The sequence below is a fragment of the Malania oleifera genome, chromosome 8, assembly GCF_029873635.1.
Source record: "Malania oleifera isolate guangnan ecotype guangnan chromosome 8, ASM2987363v1, whole genome shotgun sequence".
NCBI lineage: Eukaryota > Viridiplantae > Streptophyta > Magnoliopsida > Santalales > Ximeniaceae > Malania > Malania oleifera.
This window is the reverse complement of record NC_080424.1, coordinates 29,720,013-29,745,329: the sequence shown is the minus strand read 5'-3', so window position 1 is coordinate 29,745,329 and position 25,317 is coordinate 29,720,013. Positions and strand designations below refer to the sequence as shown.

The 25,317-nt window shown below is 34.2% G+C and overlaps 1 protein-coding gene and 1 long non-coding RNA gene across 7 annotated transcripts; one reads left to right on the top strand and one right to left on the bottom strand.

Annotated features, from left to right (window-relative positions):
* Positions 1 to 504: 504 nt before the first annotated feature.
* On the top strand, positions 505 to 2,695 carry LOC131161354 (NAC domain-containing protein 2-like). Its single transcript, XM_058117064.1, has 3 exons — positions 505 to 904; positions 1,013 to 1,287; positions 1,903 to 2,695. The coding sequence occupies exons 1-3, from the start codon at positions 745 to 747 to the stop codon at positions 2,362 to 2,364; spliced, it is 897 nt and encodes a 298-aa protein (XP_057973047.1). The 5' UTR covers positions 505 to 744; the 3' UTR covers positions 2,365 to 2,695.
* Positions 2,696 to 11,626: 8,931 nt separating this feature from the next.
* LOC131162451 (uncharacterized) lies at positions 11,627 to 24,951 on the bottom strand. 6 transcript variants are annotated; one of them, XR_009138815.1, is made up of 5 exons: positions 24,469 to 24,951; positions 24,039 to 24,212; positions 13,503 to 15,816; positions 13,311 to 13,372; positions 11,627 to 11,909 (listed from the first exon to the last, which is right to left on the bottom strand). It is a non-coding gene; the product is annotated as an uncharacterized LOC131162451 (long non-coding RNA). The 6 variants fall into 6 exon arrangements; XR_009138811.1 differs by having other exon boundaries at positions 11,630 to 11,958; XR_009138813.1 differs by having other exon boundaries at positions 11,724 to 13,372; positions 13,503 to 13,592; positions 14,597 to 15,816.
* Between the last annotated feature and the right edge of the window lie 366 nt (positions 24,952 to 25,317).

Sequence of the window (25,317 nt, the reverse complement as noted above, 5' to 3'; positions counted from 1 at the left end):
AGGAAATGTAAGTGTTTTAAAAATTAAATATTTAATAAAATTTTTAAAATTTTAAACTTAAAAATTATATATTTTTTCTTAATAATTAAAAAAAAAAATGTGTACTTTTTAAAACTCCGTAAATTGTTGCTAAATCTTTGGAGATGCAACTATTATTATTATCATCTAAGCATGCATTTGTGTGTTTATATTAAAAAAAAAGTGGGGCCACCGGAAACAATGCAATGCAGCTAAGGTATGAGAGCGCGTCGACACACGTGACGAGTCGCGTGCACTGTGATCACATCCCGACAAATCACACGAAACAACGTAAAAGCTGCTGCGAACGTGTGTGCGGAAGGCTGCGCAAGGGCTGACGTGTAAACGACTCCCACCGTTAAACTGTCGACCCGATGACCCAAAGCAGATCACCGAAACCTCACACGCTCCCCGCCCCCACGCCCCATCGGGCCCACATTCCCACGTACGTCCAACTTAGCTGTCGTAAGCCATGACACAACCATATTTTGCTATCGCCGCCCTCCTCTTTTCCCCGCCACATGTCCGGCTGCGGTCAGCACTCCAGCTTTCACCCCGTTCTGATCTGGAAATTGCCAGTCGCCGTCCCTTTCTGCCACGTGTCCCCCCTCCCCTCTATATATTCGTTCCTCTCCCTTGCGTTCTGAGTTTCAAGCGCCGTCCCGTTGTTCAAACCAAACACCGCCTCCACACCCAAACCCAGAGAGAGAGAGAGAGAGGTTAAAGATGACGGCGGAGTTACAGTTACCACCAGGCTTCCGCTTCCATCCGACGGATGAGGAGCTCGTGATGCACTATCTCTGCCGGAAATGTGCGTCGCAGCCGATCGCCGTCCCCATAATCGCCGAGATAGATCTTTACAAATACGACCCATGGCAACTACCCGGTAATTAAGTATATAATTTCTTACGTCATCTAATGTTATCTAATTTTTTTCTGGTTTTTGGGACTGGATGAATTTGTTGTGATGAGGGGATTGCTCATGAATTTTCAGAGATGGCCCTGTACGGCGAGAAGGAGTGGTATTTCTTTACGCCGAGGGATCGGAAGTACCCGAACGGGTCCAGGCCGAACCGGGCGGCCGGGACCGGGTACTGGAAGGCGACCGGAGCGGATAAACCAATAGGGCATCCGAAACCGGTTGGGATAAAGAAGGCCTTGGTGTTTTACGCCGGGAAGGCTCCGCGAGGAGAGAAGACGAATTGGATCATGCACGAGTACCGGCTCGCCGATGTGGACCGCTCCGCCCGCAAGAAGAACAGCCTGAGGGTACTTTATTACTACAGTTATTGCATCTCCCTGAATAATTTTACCGTGGTAAAAAGGGTAAAATGGACATTTAGTGGACCTAATATGTCATTTGGCCGATGTCCGTTTTAATGACTCTTTTGACCTCATAGTTCTCAAAATACCAACTCGGTCCTTTCCGCTTTTTCTGATCGGCACCGAGTCTGAATCGGAGGCGGTAAGTACGAGACTCACTGACCGATTAACCAGTGATTAATTCAGTCGGACGGCTCGGATTTGTCCGAAGCTCGATCGGAGGAGCAGAGAAGCAATCCACCGTCCAAAATATGGGTCCCACGTGGAAAAGTTTGTGGTACTGAACACGTGGGGTCTGTCTAGAATGATAAACCTCGTAAACACGGTGACGAAACCTTGTAGTTATTCGAAAGGTTTTTGATTAGTCAGGGGAATTCTGACAAATAGTTGTCATTCTAGGCATTTGCCCGACGTCGTTTAATTAATACTTTCCGTTTACGGAAAATGCTTTGAGACGGTGACCAGATGGAAAAAATATACTCTAGATAACTAACGAGTGGTCGTGATTCAACGTGAATCATCTTGTGCATTCTGATTGATCTGACGGTCATTGTTTTGCAGCTGGACGATTGGGTGCTGTGCCGCATATACAATAAGAAAGGGACCATCGAGAAGCAACACGTGGCTGCCCGGAAACCCAACCTCGCCGGAACTGACGAGCAGAAGCCAAAGGTGCAGATCTCGTCCGGAATGCTGCCGCCTCCGCCGCCAGCGTCGACTCCGTCCCCGTCCTCCGCGGCGTTCAACGAGTATGTGTACTTCGACACGTCGGATTCGGTGCCAAGGCTGCACACGGACTCCAGCTGCTCGGAGCACGTGTTGTCGCCGGAGTTCACGTGCGAGAGGGAGGTGCAGAGCGAGCCCAAGTGGAATTGGGAAAACACCCTCGACCTGCCACTTAATTACGAGGATACCACCGGCCACTCCGCGTTCGCACCTCCCCCACATCCTCCTCAGTTTCCGGGCGTTAATCAGATGTCGCCGCTCCAGGATATGTTCATGTACCTGCAGAGGCCATACTGATGTGGCATGACTTCATTGGTTGTCCTAGGCACCCGCACGGTGACGGGAGACGGAAAAGTCCGTGAGCGCGCTGGTGCGGGTGGCATACATGAGATTTAGCTGCTAGCGAAATATTTTGGGAAAAATCATTTGTGGGGCCCCTTGGGCTTTGAGCTGTTGATCGCTCATCAAACGGTGCAAATTGAGATACATGTCTGCTTCTACACTGTGTACAAGAATGTATATAACGGGCCATGAGGATTTACACTATGATTTTGAGTAGCTCCATGATGGACGGTCTAAATTTTATGCTTGTATTAAAGTTTTGAATTTGAAGGTAGAATTTGCATCATACCATTTCAAATAGTAATTATTACCTCATTTCCATTAAAATTATGAAATATAAATAAAAAAATTTTAAATGTCAATATAGCAACATTTTTTTAAATTATTATTTTTTAAAATACTGTTATAATTATAATTAAAATGAGAGAGGGTATATATGTAAAATGAAAAGATGAGGAGAGCCTTTTTTGTCAAAATTATCTCTGGATTTTTTTTCCTTTCATGTTTTGATTCAACACCTACCATTTTTTTTAATAAATCAAATTTGATTTGAGTGATGACACATATTCTAATATATTACTTTAATATCTAAAATTTATTAAAATATTTATTAGGATAAGAATGCAAACATAAAGTTTAGTTTCATATTTACTCAGTATAAATGCACAGCATAGCAGTTTTTTTTGACAAATTTCATAGAATAGAGTGCAAACAACATGACTCATTAAAAGTCATGCTTTATTTTCATATAAACTAATTGTTCAACCCAATTAATTATATAGACATGGAAAAAAATAAAAAAACACAAACGTGATTCACAAATAAAAAACAAAAAAAAAGTTAAAAACACAACCTTTTTTTTTTTTTTTTCTGATAACGAGGGGACTCCAGCCACCATCGCACCATTTTAAACACTATGACGCAGTACCAAACCCAAGAGGGTGAAAACCGTTCGCCCATTAACGCATCCCTGGTAATTCACCGACATAATGCTTCAAGGGTGATTTGAACTTGTGATCTTGGAGTCACCAAAATCACAAATCGTCCTTACCACATAAACTGGCTCGGCTGAGCTAAAACACAAATATTATTTTATTATACCTAAAAAATATATATTATGACGGCTTCAAAATCACGTTGAATAGATGTCCACTTAGATCCATTTAACAATCAATCAATTCCCCCATTCCTATAGGCACATGCAGAGAAACATGGTATAATAATTTCTTTTGTTTTTTAATTAATAGACCAACTAGGAGTATTAATTAATATAGGAGTGTTGAGCAAAATCTCTGCATCTCCACCTGCAAATGTTGCCCATTAAAAAAAATAAATAAATAAACTAAAATGCTAACACAAAGAAACAAAAAGGGAGTGAGAAGATGATGATGGTGATGATAGTGAGTATGTATATTTAGCGGCGAAAATCCAGTGGCAGTACAGCTCTCCATGGCACAGCTATATAATAATGGAGGTGCTTTCACGTTTATTTGTGTTTACTTTCTGCATGTTTTTGTTGTTGTCACTCGTTGGAAAAGCTAGCTCTAGCTAATCAAGACATAGAGTAATTAAGGTAGCTTATAGCTATTTCCCTCTTTTCTTCTTTTCTCTTTTTAATTTTTCCCTTTTTCATAATAGAGAGGTTTCACTGTAATTTCTCAATTTCCTTTAAAATATTTAATATAATGAGTGTCCATTTTTCACTATTACTATATATAATAATAATAATAATAATAGCACCACATCATGGAGTTTAACTTTATTAAATTAAGCTATTTACAAAGTGTAATCACATTTCAAACATGTAATTTGTGTAAAAATGTATTGAAAGAATAGCTAGTGAATGTGTGATTTATGTTTAAGAAAAAAGAAAAAAAAAATTTGACAGTTAGCGAAATATAATATTAACATAATTACCATGCACTACTCATGTCAAGATTTTCAATTTTTGTTTGCATAAATTATATATATACAACAACAAAATCAAGCCTTAGTCCCACTAAGTGTGGTCGGTTATATGAATCTTTTTTCGTCAATTTATGTGAGCATATACCATTTCTTTTTATAGATTCAAGGATATTAAATTCTTACTCACTATATCCTTTCAAGTTATTTTAGGTCTACCCCTACCCCTTCTACTGCCCCCCACGGTAACTAAATCACTCTTCCTCACAAATGCATTATGTGGCCTACGTTGCAAGTGTCCATACCATCTAAGTCATTCCTTCCTTATCTTATCTTCTATAGGAGCTACACCTAACTTACCATGAATATGTTCATTCCTTAATTTATCTTTCAATGTACACCACTCATCCATCTAAGTATTCTCATCTTGGTAACTTTTACTTTTTGGATATTATATTTCTTCATCGTCCAACGTTTCAATCCATATAGCGTAGCTGATCTTATAAATGTCCTATAAAACTTCCCTTTCAATTTTAATGGTATTCTACGATCACATAGCACACTTGAAGCATTTCTCTATTTTACCCAACTTGCTTTAACTCTATGCATTACATCATCTTCAATTTCTCCTTCAACTTGCATAATAGTTCCAAGGTATCGAAATCTACAAGTGCTATTTATTTCTTCATCATCAAGTTTAATTTTGTCTCCAATATTCCTTCTATCATTACTAAAATTACATTTCATATATTTTGTTTTATTTCCACTTATCCTAAAGTCTCTAAATTCCAAAGCTTCTCTCCATAATTCTAACTTAGTCTCTACTCCATCCTCAGTTTCGACAATTAATATAGTATCATCTGCAAACAACATACACCATGAAACCTCCTTTTGAATACTCTTAGCCAATTGGTCCATCACTAAAGCAATAAGATAAGGACTCAATGTAGATCCTTGATGTACATCTATGGTGATTGGAAATTCTCTAGTTTCTTCACCTATATTTAGTCCTAACACTAGTCATTACTCCATCGTATATATCCTTAATGACATCGGTATACCTACAACATACACCTTTTTTTTCTAAAACCCACCATAGAACTTTCCTGGGTATCCTATCATATGCAAGTCCTTCGTCTTTTCCCTAAACTTTTTCATTAATCTTCTTAAAATATAAATAGCTTCTATGGTAGATCTCCCACGCATAAGACCAAATTGATTTTCTGAAATCTTCGTTTCTAACCTTAATCTTTGTTCAACTACCGTTTCTCATAGTTTTAGTGTATGACTCATAAGTTTAATTCCATGATAGTTATTACAATTTTGAATATCTCCTTTATTTTTGTATATAGGTATTAAAGTGTTTTCCCTCCATTCATCTAACATTTTCTTAATTTTTACAATTGTATTAAATAAATTTGTTAACCATATAATTTCGTTATCACCCAAGCATTTCCAAACTTCAATCGGGATATTATCTGGTCCCAGTTTTCCCATTTTTCATATTTTTTTAGTGCAAACTTAACTTTGTTAACTCTAATTTTGCGAATAAATCTTATATTTTTAGTCTTTTCCTCATTTGACAATTCTAAGTTCACTACAAAAAATAAGGTTATTAGTGAATGATCAAAATCGTCACAAATAATCACAAAACTGTCACTACTAGTACTAGTGACAGTTTTATAAGTATTAGTAACGGTTTTGAATTAGTTGTCACAACTGCGGTTACTAATAATTATTAGTGACGAATTTTACTAACGGTCACTAATAATAGAGTATTAGTGACGAATTATAACCATCACTAAAACCCTAATACCATCACTATAAATTTTACATTGGCTCGGCTCAAAACTGTCACTAATAGTAGAGTATTATGGACAAATTTAAAATTGTCACTAATACTTTGAAATTCATCATTAATACTCTACTATTAGTAACTGTTTTGAAACCTTCACTGTTGACTTTTTGAGTCTGATCCCTGTTTTGATGCTAACAAAGTACTAGTATCTTATGTATGCATTTAGTGTGTGAACAGGTTTTCATTTCAACACCAACGTAAGATACCGAAAAATGGATGTCAGCAAGAACATAAAAGTCACTTTCTCCTAACGTTTTCCATGAAGATTTAAGAGCAAAGAAAATAAAGAAAACATTTATTTTTACTTGTATATGCATTTATTTTTATATTTGGTATGTAATAATGCATACATCTTGCATGATATGTTTTAAATGCTCAGATGATCGTAGAATGACCATAGGGACCGAATGACCTTAGGGCACCCTTCGGTCGACCGACGCCGAATTTTTAGGGTTATTTCTCAAAGGCCTTAAACTGACCTTAGGACCCTGAATATTGCATAAAAATGTCCCTCATAGTCTTGAAAATAAACATTATATAATTATGGGCAATTTAATAAAGGGAAAAAGACCGAAATGCCGAAGGATGGCATGTTCGGTCGACCAAACTCAGTTACACTAAGTTCCTTGGTCGATCAAACTCCCACCGAGTCAACAAGTTAACCTCTCGGTCAACCGAACAGATATATACAGGCAATACCTGGTCGACCGAACCTCCTCCAATTAACAAGTTGACCTCCCGGTCGACCGACCAAAATTATATAGGCAACGCTCTGGTCGACCGAACCCCCACGTGGGAAATGCCAACTACCCGGTCGACCAAACCTTGTAGTTCAAAATGACCCAGTCGACCGAACCACGTGGATTTGGAAAATCGCCCTTGAACCATTCATGTCCGGTCGACCATCCTTATAGTTCAAATTTCTCCCGGTCGACCAAACCCAACCACTTGGTCAACCGAACCTCAAGTACGGTCGATCGAGTCTCTCAGGTTGTTGAATTTTTTACCACGGTAAACAAGGTTATTTTTAATTAAATATCATTAATCTTTTTCTAAAATAACCTCCGTGTCCCCAATGGTCATAATTTTCACAAACTCTATAAATATCCCCTCATTTGCTTTGATTAGCAACTTTAATTAACTAATTTTTCTCTTAAATCTTTTTCTTAATCAAAGTTCCCTCACATACTATTTTACTTGAAAAATCATATTGGGGTCAAATTTTTTACTCTCCCACTCTCTTTATTACTATTTGGAAAATCTTTTATAAGAGAGTATTTATTTTGTTTGTGCATCTATTTTGATTGAGTTTATTGCAAAAACAATCTTTGAGCATGACTCTTAATTTCTCCAATACTTTTTATTGCTAATCTTTGTTGGAGAAATACTTGTTTTATTTTGATCTTTGAAGCATGTACATATTTCTCTCAACATCAAATATCACACAACTTCGTTTTTGCAAAAATATTATTAAGACCAAAGACCCTAAGTTCTCCCATATTATTATTGAAATATATTTTTGGAGAAAATCTCTTATTAGGGTTTAAATATATTTAAGCACCCTTTGTAACGAACTGCTAAATAAACTGTTTTTTTTTTCCATAATATTTAACATACTCCGATACCATACTAGGATAAATCCAACCATAAACCTAAGCAGTAAGAAGCAGAACTAAAGAAACATATCCATATGTGAATATATACAATACCACACCACACAATACCAGAGTACTACATGTTTTCCAAAATATATATACATACGTCTATTCCCCAAAATACCCTTAACTAGCTAGGGTATACAATAATACTCCCAAAATGAACTCACTCTCCACTGGTAGGGCAGTACAGAAGCCCCTCTATCTCTGAGCCTGGTCTGCTCACCTACCTGGATCACCTAAAAAAATGTTTCAACACTAAGATGAACCAACGCTCAGTAAGAAAAAATATGCTATTACTAGTGTGTGGCAAATGAGCTACTATATATCATGAAATCTGTTTTCATATAAACATGAATAACTAAATACAAAAATACAGTACAAATAATAAATTACACCACCCCTTTTTATGTTGCTTAACATAGCAGTATTATTGGTTATAATTCAAAGTACTTCTAGTGTACATAAGTATGATCCCTATTTCTATAAATCCATACGTATGTAATAATAACTGAAACTGTTCCCTGTGGCTATCTGTGTGTCATGACTTGCCCCCTCATGACAGGGTTGTGCGGCCTATAGGCTGGATTTACCCTGGCTGGCCAACTAGGAATAAATCACTGTACTCCGTCAGTCGATCTGCCCACCTCAACCCATATCTGGATGGGGAGTCTGACCTCTTCAAGGGCCTAGGTGATCGACCATACCACGTATTATCTAAATAGGTGGTTGCACTCATAAAGTAACATAGTATCTGTAGCAACGGTACCGTGCTCTGTAGCTGCAAGTTCAACAGGGTTTGATATCATATAATATATTTCTATACATATCTATCTGATTTACCATGATTCTGAAGTACTGAAATAACCATGATGCTACATAAACTGTAACTGTAGTTCATACGTAATACTGAGAACTGTATAATCATAATACTGTCATCTGCATAATCATAATACTGAAACTGCATAATCCTAATACTGATATTCGTATAATCATGATACTGAGATTCATAAAATCATGATACTGAAATATCGTAAAATCAGAATACTGAAATATCGTAAAATATACATTCGTACTATATTCATAATCAAAAGCCACACGATACTGTAATACATAATTTTCATCAATTAATAAACTGCTTAATATTTTAAAAATGCCTAGCATAGCATATTTCCCTTACCTGACTACTGGAAAGCCCCTAGGGAATATTAGCCTAACACCCGCAAGGCCTCCTACAAAACACCCTGAAAATAATATATACCATAACATAACATCAGTATTTCTCCACCTACATCATTTTTTATAACTATCATAAGGCCAAAAAGGGACTAAAAACCCTTACCCTGAATTTGGTATAAAATCCAATTTGATCCCACCGATGATCCATCCTAGGAAACTTGAAGAGAACTCCGCCAGGAACGTCGTGGTGGCCTCGGATCGTCAATCCGGCGTCTGGTGGGGCCGAAAAAGAAGAGAGAAGGGAGAAGGTTATAGAGAGAGAGAGAGGAGAGAGAGAGAGAGAGAGGGGCGCGAGAAATGAGTAAAAAATCCGGTTTTTATCTATTTATAGGGCTGGACTCGTCGACGAGTCCTTTAATAAATTCGTCGACGAAGCCCTGTATTCGTCGACAAAATTCAAAGCAACCCAAAACCTCTCTCGGTATTTTCTCGTCGACGAAACCCTGTGTTCGTCGACAAAATCCTTTATACCTTCGTCGACGAACACAGGGTTTCGTCGACGAAGCTTGGCAATTTCCTTAAAATTATTTTATTCTCCAAAATGCAATGTCGTCGACGAAGTCTACGGCCTCCTTCTGTTTCCATATCTATTTTTCTCTCCCTCTTTATTATTAAAATGTTATAATTCCTCGGGTCACTACACCCTTACTCTACTAAGCATTATTGCATATCATATTAGAGTGTATTTATTTGAGCTTAAACATGTACATCTTAACTTGTATTTTTAGAAGCATTTTCATGTACAAAAATATTTTCCATGTACTGATTGGGTTCAACCCGTTAATTGAACTGGGGAGTCTCAGCCTCGTAAATGAGACCAATTTAGTTCAGCCTAAAATTGAACTGGGGAGTTTCAGCCCCGTAAGTGAAATCGGTTCGGTTCAGCCTGAAAATTGAACTGGGATTTTCCTTACCCCGTAAGGAAAGGATGTAAAAGGTTTTTACTTCGCCCGGTTAAGTGAGCAGGTATAGTGGAATTCTTGGCGGATATGCCCAAGGTGAGGACGTAGGCTGGTTTGGCCGAACCACAATAACTAATCTGGTGTCTCTCTCTCTATCTTATTTAAATTCATACACTTTAATTTTAGCATGTGAATGAATGTTTATTTAATGTCAAAATTATTTACACACACATTTGATTTAAATAAGATATTGCACACGTGCATGTTTGCTTTCATTGTTAAACTCATTTTACATACACGTATATATGTTGAATAAGATATAAACTGTGGTGAATCGGCGAAATGTTTTAAATTAGCAAAAAATTTTAAATGTCCAATTCACCCCCCCCCCCCCCACTTTTTGGGATCACACCAATTCCAACATTCACTAATACTTAAAATCATCACTAATAATATACAATTAGTGACAAATTTAAAACTGTCACTAATACTCTACTATTAGTGACGATTTTGAAACTTTCACTAATATTTTGAAATTTATCAATAATACTCTACTATTAGTGATGATTTTGAAACCTTCACTAATACTTAAAAAATTGATAATTATTAGTGACGGTTTTAAACCGTCACTAATAATTTAAAATTAATAATTTTTTTCAATCATTAATTCCTGTAAAAATCTGTAATTATATTTTTGCATATATAACATTAAACCATAATTACTAAAAAATTTATAAATTATTCAAAATTTTAATTCAAAAGCAAATACAAATACAAATACAAACATACTATACAAATTCAATTAAAATACATAAATTCCATCTGCTTGGGTAACCAAAAAAATAAAAAAATTCAAAATTCAAATTCAAATACAAATACATTATACAAATTCAAATTAAAATATAAAAATTCCATCTGTTCAGATAACAAAAAAAGATAATCAAAAATTGCATCTGACTGTAGTGCACAACATCATGCTGATGTTGTGACAGCTGCAAACCTTACAAATTAAGAATTATAAAAAAAAAAATTAGTATACGATTTTTGAACATATATGTATACGTACCATAAGTATCAATGATTTGATAACAAAATAATCGGACATTCGAACACTAATGCAAAAGAAAAAACTAAAAAAAAAAAAAAAAAAGCCTAGAGAGAAGTATAATAATTTAAGTGCGGTTATGGGAAACGTACATCGGAGAAATTACTAATGAGTTCACAAAAAGATTTAGTCATTCGGTGCATAATGGATAGTAATCTGTAATGTTGTTCACATAAAAGATGAAATTTAATATTCGTTTAACTTTCACTCTTTATTTCAAAAATATTTTAACATTCATTTTATCAAAAATATTTTTGTACATGGTTTTATTTTGGAAAAATTTTAACGAAATTTCGGCAGCATGCCGTCTATAAATTGGACATTTTCCCATTAAACTTATATCTAAAACCTAGTTGTTTTCAGCATATAAATCATTTCAAGCATGTAATAACCTAAATTCACGATCAGCATGCAATTCACAATATACTGCATCAGTCATGCAGTTGGCGTTCAACACAAGCATGTATTCTAGTAGTTCAATCTACAATTCATATAACATAATGAGAAGCACTAAGGGGATGAGCTGCAAATAAAAGAAAAAAATATAAATGAAATTACATCAACAAAATCAATTTCAGCTTTACTATTGAGTATTGACTAATTTATGTCCACCAAACCCCCCCCCCCCCCCAACCCAAAAAAAAGCAAAGTTGTAAGCCACATATCCTTTACAGTATTGAGAGAATTTTTCGCTCCCTCAAAAGCCCTCGTATCCCTTTCCTTTCTGACAAGCCAAAAAACAATAAAGGGGATTGGGTCAACAATCATGTTCCTTTCTCGGTAGTCAGAATACCCTTCCAAGCCCATAACTCCCCCAAAACCAAGCTTGCTGCAACCTTCAAGTGATTCCCATAATGTTCAGAGCACAATCTAACATTCTCTATTCTATTACAATCAACAAGGAGTGGTGCACAACATAGTTATGAAAATGAATTACACTTTTGATTCAACACACTAGCCTTCAGTTCAAATTTAACAAAAAAAAATTAAAGTAGGAAAGAATTGATCATGAATATTACGATTCTCGATTCAAATTAACACTTCACAATTCAATAAGCGTGCACATCCAACCCAGATCCAATTGGTTCCCAATCAAACCCTATTATTTAATAATTTTAAAAAGCCACTATTTTTAAATGCAAAAAGCCTTGAAACCTTCTCCAAAAGCCTCTAGAATCAAAGTAAACAAAATCTTTCTATTTTTATCTCTCTTTTGAATTATTTGCAATTTTTTTTATTCCTCATCTTTTGTAAAGGGTTTGAAAATTCAATAAAGTCTCCATTTGACTAATTCTCTTGAAGAACAGTTTATATTGAAGCTACAAGTGTTTAGATGAGAAGAAACAAATTTAATGTGAAAAATTCTCCATCTAATTTGACCCATATTAAGGGACATGAACCATAATTAACGAAAGCAAGTGAAAAATAAGAACCATTTCCAAATAACCAATGTTTTAGAAGGCTCAATCAAAGGTCACTATGAGGCTAAGTCTGAAATATCAAATCCCAGAAAGGCCAACACATTACACACTGAGGCCTACACATCTCTACAAGAGGTGCATTTTTGCGCTTTTTCTAATTGAGTTTGATGCAGCTTTGGTGAGTGAATCCCAAGTCAAATTTAGTTAGAAAATTTGGATGTGTTTGTATGAAAGGAATGTCCTAATATGAGTTCGTGATAAAACTCTTCAAACTCAACCTATCCAAAACACTTGAGAGTTACATGTTAGATCTTGAAACGATTTGAACGGTTATAAACCATCTCTTGGATGGTTTACTTAATGAATTCAAGTTAGTTTTTTTTTTTTTTTTAATTGGAGAAGTAGTCTACAAATCATATTTGGATTTTTTACATTGAATTTGCAGTTTTCTTTTTCTTTTCTTTATTTTTTAAAAACATATGCACTTTATTTTTTGCATATTATTACCTAAAAGATAATGTTCTCAAAAAGGCTTACGCCTCACCCCGGAAGGGTTAAAAAACCTTGCCATAAGCATTTTCCTTTTAAAACATTGCCAATAACAAAGCAAACACTGATTTTTTAGCCATGGACAAGAAAAATTACTAAAAGCCATCAAGGGGGTTCCAACCCATATAAAAAATTTAGAAGATCAAAAGAGAACTCCAAAACTTGACTATCTATGTTGCTATCCCTAGTATGCCCAGAAAAAAGAATGAACACCATACATCTTTCAGCTTTATTAAGTGATGTATATGAACTGATGGTAAAACATACCTTCCTCTAACCTGCCCCAAAACTTCTTGTGCTTTAGCTCCATAGCCAATTTCTGCACCATCCTTAGGAGAATTTATAGAAAAATGAACCAATAAGAAAAACTTTTTTTTTTTTTTATGTGAGTTTCCTTTTTCATTTTTTGGTTGGGGTGGGGGTGGATGGGGGAGGGAGGGACTAAATTACTTATCAAACCTTTGCCCAATAAGAATTATCTTGAAGCCTCTGATCAGCAAAAATCACCTCATCAATCTTCACTCTTTGAAAAGCATTGACTGACTTGGGCTACAAGAAAAGCCTCCATCAAATTATCTTTTCTACAAATCAACTGTATGAGGGATTTAACAATAATATGCCAGAATCTTCTCAAATCACATATTTATGGTATTATTGAAGTTCTGCAATGTTAATTAAGTTTTTCCATTCTAATAGTCCACTGCGATGGAAGTCAATGGGAGTAACACAACTCGCCAACCAAATTAGATGATTTGGGATATGGGTTTTTTCATATTCTCAATCTTCCAAATTTTCTAATGAGTTTATTTGAAGAATTCATGACTTTTACTCTGTTCATTATCCTTCAATAGATACGGCTAAGATTAGCCTGGTCTCAGCCTCCCTTTTCCCAACCCAGCCCAACCTATAGCCCTAGTTTAATCAATCAATTTTTTATGTAAAATACTTGCAGAAATGTGAGGGTTTAAATGATCCAAAATCCAAGGAAAATTGTTGCACAAAAAGGTACAAGTCAATTGAATTTGGACCCTTACATAGACAACTTCAATATCCTATCAAATATCATATCAAATAAAAATATATATATAACAAAAGATTTAAGCTGTTAGAAGCCAGCAAACCATGCCTCATGGTCAATGTGACAACTAATCTTTAAATGCGCTCACTATAGCCAATGTTACTGATCAATTCAACTCAAATTGGGAAAAAGTAGCAACACTGAGGCAATTTAAATATAACCAGTCATATAGACCAACCACACAGTTCAGTGGCTTCTAAGGACTTAATCTTATAACATACATTCATCGAAAGCCATCCAAAAGCATGCAATATCTTGGATGACTAACATAATCAGTTTTTTTAAACTAATTATGACACCCAATTCTTTCGACAATGGAAAGAAAACTCCAAAATTGAGTGCATAAAACATTAAGTCCCATGAAACTTACAAACGCATTTTCAACATGGCAAAGCACTTTAAGCATGACTACTTTTGTATGGAAAGAACTAAAAATGTTCTTTTATTAATTAAAAAAAAAAAACTAGTCCCATACCTCAACTGATCCATTATGCAGCTTCTTTGTAGTTTTTTGTGAGGAAGACTTTTCTCCTTCATTATTGTCAAAGATCCCATTTCCACGTGTGAAGCTGCTTTTCAGATGTTTTTCGAGATTGATCAATTTTCCCTTTAGTTTCTTTACCAGTAAAACCAACACTTACAGAGAACCCATTTATCATTGCGATGTGCCCACTTTCATTGACTTTTGAAATTAGGAATAACTTCCCAAGAGGGGGGAAGAATTAGCTTTTTAAAACTTTCTCTTTAGTTCTTTTAAAGTCCGTAACTTCTTTTGTGATTTAACCAATTATTTGACTTGTTTATTTATTTTGTCAATCAAACAAGAACTTGATTTCTTTTGAACAATCAAGCAACAACACAATTAAACATTAAATCTTCAACCACACTTTGAAAGTAAAAACAATCAAACAATTAATCACAATTTCCAAACCAACACAACCACAATTTATTTACCAAATATAAGTTCACTGCAGCACTATTAGATTGATGAAATCATTCAAGATTTAAGACTCTTGGAATATAAAACAAATCTTTATACCATCTAATCACAATCAATATAATATATGTAACTTTCAACTTTTGATGTTTTCAGCCCTGTGGTGAATGTGAGTTTTGAACAAAGCCCTGTATATATGAAATTTCTTCTTCAATATGATGTTCAATATAAAATCCAATTACTCTTTGCAAACTTCAGAATTCAAATAAACTCTTAAGTTAATTTATCTTTGGGATGTTTAGCCAATTAACGTACTCCCGTATGGTTTCCGCAAAGAATGGTTCAACCAACGTACTCCCTTTCGGTTTCCGCAACCCAAATCAAAATCAAACTTTAAGGTTTACTTGATTTCCAAATTTACGTAGTTTATATGATTTTAAATTTAAACAATCCACTCAATTTAAATATGTACTGAAAATAAAAAATAGGGAAAGAAAGAGTGAGACGGAGATTTTTACGAGATTTGGCTTATACCCAGCCTAAGTCCTCGCCTTTGGTAAACCACCAAAGGATTCACTAAACCTGTTCTTTTAACGGACGGAACAAACCTTTACAACACTCCTTGGGTAAGGCTAGAGTTCGCCTTCTTCAAATGATATCCCCTCGTCCGGTCACTCTTTAATTAGTCTAGAGTCCACCTCTCTAGGCAATATCCACTTGCTTAGCCAACGATCCAAACAACCCTTGAAATCGTCAATCTACAAAAAATAAATCAAATAGATATGTACAAAAACTTGCTTACACAAAGAGCTTATTAGTACAACAATTTAGAAACTAATATATTTCAAAGTAAATAACAATATGAAATTTAACTTGAAGTTCAATGAAGTATATCACCGATTAATTCTTTCAATGATTGAAAGATTTAGAATTTGTAGCACAATTCCAGTGGAAGAAGATTAGAAAATTTTCAGTTGAATTCGTCAAGTTGAGAGCAAGAGAGAGCCTTGAGAATTTGAGAGCAATTGAGAGATATTTTGAATTTTTGCCGAATTTGAATTCTTGGTGTATTGATTCAATGATCTTTGAAGCTTATTTATAGACTTTAAAAGATATGCAACTTGATCTCCAAGTGATTTGGAGTATCTCCAAGGTTTTCACAAAGTTTGAACCCCAAGAAAACCATTTAAAAAATGTTTCCATTGAGGTTTTTCTCAAATTTTGTTCGTGGCAGTCGCCTACCCCAATCCACTAGTCGTCTACTATGTTATTTTTAAAGGAGTAGCAGGGGCAGTAGGGTGGCAGTCGCCTGCTAGGACACAGCCAGTTGCCTAGCTTGACCACCCAGGCATCAGTCCTGGTTTAGGCAGTCTACTGGTTGCTGTCAATTTCGAGAACCCTTCTATTTTTTTATTATAATTTTTTCTATGTAACTCCAAATTTGATGATCTTGGTGTCAAATGAAAGTTAAGATAAAATCCTACAAATTTCATGTTGAACACTTTTTAAAATAAAGACTTTTTGATAGAGAAAAATACACCTCAATGCAGATGTAAAAAAATTAACATCATTTTGAAAATCCTCTTTTTGATATTTTTCATTCCAAAAATGATTCTAACCATTTTGAAATAATTTTTGACCTTATAAAAATATTTTTCAAGTATGTTAAAAGGTATCTAGGTCCAATAAATTAAACTAAGAGTTTCATGTATCCATATTGAAATTATTTGAAATACTTACATGAAATTTTTTAGACTCTTTCAAATTTTTAATTCTTGAATTCCTTGAAATCTTTATGCTTGCTTCATTTTTCTTTGAGTTTTCCATGTTGATCACTTTGGTTTTCATTCTTGAAACTTTTTCTTTAATATAAATGCTCTCATGAACTTCAAGTTTTAATCCATGCCTCAAGCTTTGATATAATCATCCTTCTTTGAAGTACAAGCTTTCATGAATTCTTTAACAATGCATTCATCATTGAGTCCTGAAAATATATCACTTAAATAAAACATGTTAAGTTCTACTTGTTTGTTAGCATCAAAATAAGATGTTAAACCTTATAAGACCAACAATCTCTCCCTTTTTGATGATTACAAACAAGAAGCAAAAACTGAAGTGAGCCTTAAAAAGACTCCCCTTTTCAATAAGTATCATCTTAACAATATTTGTAAAATCAATATCAATTTCAAAACCTCTTTTACAATATTGCTCATCACTATCAAATACTTCTCCTTTTGATATATATTATGTTCAGGCTCAGTTTTTGCAATTTGCAATATTATGCTCAATTTTTGCTTTAAAACTTCTCCCCCTTTTGACATCAATAAAAAAGAAAAAGAAAGTGATTAAGTTCAAGAAAAATCACATGTTGAGCATATCATCAAACATGCGTATGAAACATATGAACACACTCAATTTATTATTTTTCAAAAACATAGCATGTTTAGTGTGTTATAACATTCAAGTATATGAGTTGTAACTTCATTACTAATAGTTTTTTCCTTTAGACAATATTCAAGATTTCAATTGTTGATTTTATGATACCAATTTAAAATTGAATTCATGATATCTATTAAAAATTTATGATACCAATTGAGAATTGATACCAATTGAAAATTTGATTCATGATACCAATTGAAAATTCTCTGAATTGATTAATAGGAAACAATCATAATATAAGTAATATAACATAACACTCCCCCTGAATTCAATACATTCAGTTTTGTTATCAATTTTGTTTTCATCATAGCATTGATTCTTATTATGCTCATATCATCAATGTCATACCATGCTCATAGATATAATTATTCTTGTCATGCTTAAAAAACCAATTGATCTTTTAGATTGTGATACCAGATGAGCTTTTTTAAAAAAAAAAAAATTGGGATACCAATTAAAATTTTTAAAATGTGATACCAAAAATATTCATGGATACTAAAAACTTTATAGATACCAAAGTCATTATCACATTATACACATCTCATGGATACCAATATAACCATTATATCTCTCATAACTCATGGATATTAATATAAAAAATAGTAAGTTTATCCATGTAATTCATCAATAGCATGCATAATCAAGAATTAATCTCACATCAAAATTCATGTTTATACTTAATAATCTCATGCTCAAATTTTCAACATAGTGAACCATTAATTTTCAATATAAGTCAAACATATCATGTAGCATATCATATAGGCATGTAAGCATATAGCATCTCATATAGTCATTCATTCTCAAACTTATCTTAAATTCTTCTTTAAGTTTTCCTATTTTAACTAGTTTATTTGTTGATCATGAATTAAGTTAATTTCTCAATTTTTAAAAGGAGTGACTTAATCCATGGAGTTTTTTATTTATGAACTAGTCTATCATCTCGGTACCCATACTTTCTTGGGTTTGGTTGGTTTCATAAAGAATGTTTCTTTAACTCTCCATATTTATTTAGTTTTCACACATTTTCTCTTAAATGGACATTTAAACTTTATATGCCCATTTTTCTTACATTGACAGTATATGGTGTTAGTGTAAGCATTAAGGGATGTGCTTGCATTATCTTTGGAGGCTTTTGAGAAATAACCTATGTAAAGACTCTTTTTCTTTTTATTTTCAATTCCATTGAAACCAATGCCTTCTTTGTTTAATGACATTCTTTGTGAGTCAATCATCTTATCAAGGTTTTCATTTCCTTTTGTAAAGTTGTAAATAATTTTATCCTTATCTTTGATTTGATTCTTAAGATCATTTAACTCTATGTCTTTCTTGTTATCAACCTTCTTTAATGATTTCTCTAGTTCTAAAGATAATTTTCTTATTCTATCCTCTAATCCATAAATATACACATCTTTCTCATATACCGTAAAGGATAAGGATCAAAAGTCTTCTATCATTTGTTCATTCTTACTTTCTAGTTTCTTGATTTTCAAGTTGTTTTCTTTTTCAGCAAGATTTTTGGATTCTATTTCTTTCGTTGCTGATTCATACTTATGTTCTATTTTCTTGATCCTTGAATCCTTTTCTCTTTCATTTTCTCTTTCAGCATTTCTAAGGGATTCTAATTCTTTCATTATACTTTCATTTTTTTTTCTTCAATGAAGTATTTTGTTTATTTGCTTTGATCAGCATCTTATGTACTTTGAATAAATCATTTTGAAGTTCATCATAAGATGGCATGCTCTCATCATCGGATTCATCACTACAAGAATTATTTAAAGATTTAGATGAGAAGCTTTCCTCATTGTCCCAAGTCATAAAGCACGTATAAGCAACCTCTTGGTCACTTGATTCATTCTCTGAACTACTTGTACTCATCACGTCCCAAGTAGTGGCTTTCATGGCCTTTTTCTTTTTCTTCTTACATTCTTTCTTTAGTAGTGGACATTCTGGTTTAATATGTCCAGTTTTGTTGCAATTGTAACACGTAGGAGTTTTATTCTTTGATTTCTTACTAACTTCTTCGTCTTCTTCATCTGATTTAGATTTGGATTTTCTTTTGAATTTATTTTTCCTTCTTAGAATTTTTGCGAACCTTTTAGATATAAAGTCTACTTCATCTTCATCCATTTCACTACTTGAGTTTTCTTTTAAGGCTTTAAAGGCTATTAAATCTTGGGCTTTGGTTTTTCCACTCTTTTCATTCATTGTCATTTCATATATGAGTAAAGAACCTATAAGCTCATCTAAGGAAGTGGTTTTCAAATTTCTTCCTTCTATTATGGCAGTGGCTTTTGGTTCCCATTTAGGTGGCAGCCCTCTAAGAATTTTCCTTATCATCTCATAAGTAGTGTAGGTTTTTCCTAAGGCATTTAGGGAATTTATTATGTGAGTGAACCTAGTAAACATATTAGTTATGGATTCATCCAGGTTCATTTTAAACGTTTTATATTCACTTGTAAGCATATCGATCCTATTATCCCTAACATCTATAGTGCATTCATATGTTACTTCTAATTTGTCTCATATATCCTTAACTGATTTGCAAGCCATTATTCTATTAAATTCATTGGCATCTAAAGCACAATATAGAGCATTCATGACACTAGAATTTACTTGCAGCATCTTATAGTCTAAGTCTATCATATCAATTTTCTCCTTAGGGACTTGTTTTCAATCAACTATCTTAGTGGGAATTTGGTCGCCATCTATAACAACCTCTCATGTTTTCCAATTCATAGTTTGGAGATATATTTGTATTCTCTTTTTCCAGAAAGTATAGTTCAAACCACAAAAATTGGGTGGTCAGGTTGAAGATTGTCCCTCTCTAAAGGCAGCTACGCCTAAGTTAGCCATTACGATCTTTATATAGCTACTAATTAAGATTTGTTATAACCCCACTCTGATACCAATTGAAATTAGGAATAGCTTCCCAAGAGGGGGGTGAATTAGCTTTTTAAAACTTTCTCTTTAGTTCTTTTAAAGTCCTTAACTTCTTTTGTGATTTGACAAATTCTTTGACTTGTTTATTTATTTTGCCAATCAAACAAGAACTTGATTTCTTTTGAACAATCAATCAACAACACAATTAAACATTCAATTTTCAACCACACTTTGAAAGTAAAAACAATCAAACAATTAATCACAATTTCCAAACCAACACAACCATAATTTATTTACCAAATATAAGTTCACAGCAGCACTATTAGATTGATGAAATCATTCAAGATTTAAGACTCTTGGAATATAAAACAAATCTTTATACCATCAAATCACAATCAATATAATATATGCAACTTTCAATTTTTGATGTTTTCAGCCCAGTGGTGAATGTGAGTTTTGAACAAAGCCCTGTATATATGAAATTTCTTCTTCAATATGATGTTCAATATAAAATCCAATTACTCTTTACAAACTTCAGAATTTAAATAAACTTTTAAGTTAATTTATCTTTGGGGTGTTTAGCTAAGTAATGTACTCTCGTATGGTTTCCCCTAAGAATGGTTCAACCAACGTACTCCCTTTCGGTTTCCGCAACCCAAATCAAAATCAAACTTTAAGGTTTACTTGATTTCCAAATTTACATAGTTTATATGATTTTAAATTTAAACCATCCACGCAATTTAAATATGTACTGAAAAATAAAGAATAGGGAAAGAAAGAGTGAGATGGAGATTTTTACGAGGTTCGGCTTATATCCAAGCCTACGTCCTCACCTTTGGTAAACCACCAAAAGATTCACTAAACCTGTTCTTTTAACGGGCAGAACAAACCTTTACAACACTCCTTGGGTAAGACTAGAGTTCGCCTTCTCCAAACGATATCCCCTCGTCCGGTCACTCCTTAACTAAGCTAGAGCCCGCCTCTCTAAGTAATATCCCCTTACTTAGCCAATGATCCAAACAACCCTTAGAATCGTCAATTTACAGAAATAAATCAAATAGATGTGTACAAGAACTTCTTCACACAAAGAGTTGATTAGTACAACAATTTAGAAACTAATATACTTCAAAGTAAATAACAATATGGAATTTAACTTAAAGCTCAATGAAGTATATCACCGATTAATTCTTTCAATGATTTAAAGATTTAGAATTTGTAACACAATTTCGGTGGAAGAAGATTAGCAAAATCTCAGTTGAATTCATGCAAGTTGAGAGCAAGAGAGAGTCTTGAGAATTTGAGAGCAATTGAGAGAGATTTTGAATTTTTGCTGAATTTGAATTCTTGGTGTATTAATTCAATGATCTTTGAGGCTTATTTATAGACTTTAAAAAGTATGTAACTTGGTCCCCAAGTGACTTGGAGTATCCCCCAAGTTTTCACAAAGTTTGAACCCCAGCAAACCATTTAAAAAATGTTTTCGTTGAGGTTTTTTTCAAATTTTGTTCGTGGCAGTCGCCTGCCCCAATCCACCAGTCGCCTGCCATGTTATTTTTAAAGGAGTAGCAGGGGCAGTAAGGTGGCAGTCGCCTGCTAGAACACAGCCAGTCGCCTGGCTTGACCACCCAGGCGCCTGTCGTTCAGGTAGTCTACTAGTTGCTGTCAGTTTCGAGTACCCTTCTGTTTTTTTATCATAACTTTTTTTGTATAACTCCAAATTTAATGATCTTGGTGTCAAATGAAAGTTAAGATAAAATTATATAACTTTCATGTTGAACACTGTTTAAAATAAAGAGTTTTTGATAGAGAAAAATACACCTCAATGCAAATATAAAAAAATTAACAGCATTTTGAAAATCCTCTTTTTGATATTTTTCATTCCAAAAATGATTCTAACCTTTTTAAAATAATTTTTAAACTTATAAAAATATTTTTCAAGTATGTTAAAAGGTATCTAGGTCCAATAAATTAAACTAAGAGTTTCATGTATCCATATTGAAATTATTTGAAATACTTACATGAAATTTCCTAGACTTTTTCAAATTTTCAATTCTTGAATTCCTTGAGATTTTTATGCTTGTTTCATCTTTCTTTGAGTTTTCCATGTTGATCACTTGGGTTTTCATTCTTGAAATTTTTTCTTTAATATCAATGCTCTCATGAACTTCAAGTTTTAATTCAAACCTCAAGTTTTGATATAATCATCCTTCTTTGAAATACAAGCTTTCATGAATTCTTTAACAATGCATTCATCATTGAGTCCTGAAAATACATCACTTAAATAAAGCATGTTAAGTTTAACTTGTTTGTTAGTATCAAAATAAGATGTTAAGTCTTATAAGGCTAACAACTTCTTTCTCATTTTCAATCTTCCTGCGTTTGAGTTCTCCAAGATTTACTTCATCAACAGGAAGATAATCATTTTCTTCACAGGCTAACTGTTTTCTTTTCTTAGAACACTTTACTTCTTTCTTAGAAACGTTTTCCTCTGAATTTTGAAAATCAACCTTTTCAAAATCGATTCTTTTTTATTTTTCTTTATCAAATTCCGCTTCATGCCTATCGCATAATCCTTCCAAATCCAAACTCTTACTCTTTCGCTTCTTCTTTAGATTTCCCATCCTCTTCCAACAAGGTGTCCAAAGTATTCATTGCTGCAGCATCATCTATTTGGGAATCTCTTGAACCCTCAAAATCCTTAACTTGTGTTCCAATAGCCTCTTTCTTGTCCTCTAAACCATGTTGCTTAACATTGAGACCAAGAAAATTGGAAGTTTTCCTATTCTTTTTCTTATTTTCTTTAGACTTAATGTTTGTCTCATGCTCAGTCATACTCTTTCCTTCTGAGGGTGCTAAATCCTTAGATTTTTCTTCAGTTACCTCAGGCAATGGTTCTAATTGGTGATGATCTACATTATAATCAAGAGATTCAAAAACCAACTTGCTTTTCTTTTTCCTTTTGCCCTTGCATTTCTTACTGGAATCATTCAATTGTAATTTGCCCACAATATTATCATCACATGCCTTTACTGCTTCAGGGCTGAGTTGTTCAGTTCCATGACCAAAAGAATCAGATATCTGTTTTCGCTTTTTCTTTTCTTTAGATTTTATCTCTAATTCAGGAACCAGATTATTTGTACATGTGGAAGAATATATATTTTTATACTCAAGATTGATAATTAAATTCAAGGTCAGCACAATACATTCACACACGGAGGTTTATATGTCCTAAGCATGTGCAATATCATATGATAATAATCAAAAACACTTTCAGCATCAACCAAGTACTAAATTTCCTGCAGCAAAGCTATGGTTTAAGCACTGCCTTGTAGCCCCAGTCACATCAAGCTAGCTACAAACTAAAATAAGTCGGGATCAAATTTTCCAGATGAAAAATTCCAATCTTTAAAGCATCTTAGCATGTTTAGGTCTATCCTAGTTTGATGTTGACCAGTCACAAAACGAAAAATTCTCCAGATTCTGTCTATACACATGTATATGCTAGCATGAACTCCAAATAAAATAGAAACAGGTATTCATGGAATTTTTTCTGCACAAAACTAACAAAGAAGTTTCAAAATTTTCAAAATCCCACAAAAGTGCTTGCATTATTTAACTAATATATAGACAAATATGATGATAAAGACATGCCTCCGGTTACCTTCCTAAAATATTCAAGGGCCTCTGGACTGACTTTGCATAGAATTGTACAAAGCTAAACCCCAGTTATTAAAACTCCATGGTGCTTTTCTTTAATCGGGGAAGCAGCAGAATTTATAAAATTTTCTGCAAGGTCTGGGACTTTCCTTATAATCCTTATTGAACATAATGCTGCCTACATTACAAAGAGTAGAGTCAATAAACAGAGAAGAAAGATAACAATTTATGGATCAAATTAAAGAGAAGGAAACTTCAACTTATCCTATAGTGCAAAAATATGCATGGTTCAAATAAAAATTTTCTGTCAAGAAAGTTCAAAAAACAAAAATGCAGCATTTTAACTTAATCTTTTTTAAAGAAGGTATTTCTGGCATAACACAACATAATTCAACGATGGCTCGCTCCACCGTGGTGTTTCTGTTGATCGTTACCTTGGTGGCCGGATCCGCCAGTGCTCAGGAGCCCGGAGCTGTGCAGGTTGCTTCCCCGTCGGGCTCACCCACTCCTGCCACTCCCACCGTCACTCCTCCTGCTTCTACGTCGTCTCCCGCCGTGAAGCCCCCGACCTCTTCTCCCAAATCATCTCCCGCTCCGACGACGACCATGCCCCCGGCTGCTTCTCCGGTCAATGAGTCCTCGGCTCAGTCTCCCCTCGCTCCCCCGGCATCGACTCCTGACCTTGCTCCCACTGACGCTGAGCCTGCTGGTACTCCCGCCGGCTCTCCCGCGAAAGCCCCTGCTGCAAGCGGAGCCGCTTTGAATAGAATCGCAGCCGCCGGATTTGCCGCCGGGATTGTCCCCTTTGCGGCCTTGCTGCTGTAGATCTGATCTAATTATCTCATTTTCCTAAATCAATGATTTAGGATATTTATGAGGATTAGTGGAAAAGGAGTGAGGTAGATTGGGGAAACCGGGGGTTTTAATTGCAATGTGAGATTAATAGTAACGAAAATCTAAAATTGTCACAATTATTATGAAATAAATTTTTTTATTTTTTTAAATAAAAAAATTATTAATGACGGCTTTCTAAACTGTCACTAATAAGACACTAATAGTGACAAATGTGTAAAACTATCACTAATGTTGTGAAATAAATAAAAAAATTATTAGTGATAGTTCTTTAAACATCACTAATAAGGGATTAATAGTGACGAAATTCCAAAACCGTTACTAATATAGTGAATTTTTTTTATTTATTAATATAATAATAATAGTGATGATTTATTAACCGTCACAAATAAGTTCCTTTCAGTAATGCATTTAAATCGTCACTAATACCT

What these genes read in the sequence shown, in the direction of transcription:
- LOC131161354 (XM_058117064.1), top strand. Translation starts at nt 745, where the DNA reads ATGACGGCGGAGTTACAGTTACCACCAGGCTTCCGCTTCCATCCGACG. An exon ending in CGACCCATGGCAACTACCCG is followed by an intron (nt 905 to 1,012) that starts GTAATTAAGTAT and finishes ATGAATTTTCAG; the next exon opens with AGATGGCCCTGTACGGCGAG. An exon ending in GCAAGAAGAACAGCCTGAGG is followed by an intron (nt 1,288 to 1,902) that starts GTACTTTATTAC and finishes ATTGTTTTGCAG; the next exon opens with CTGGACGATTGGGTGCTGTG.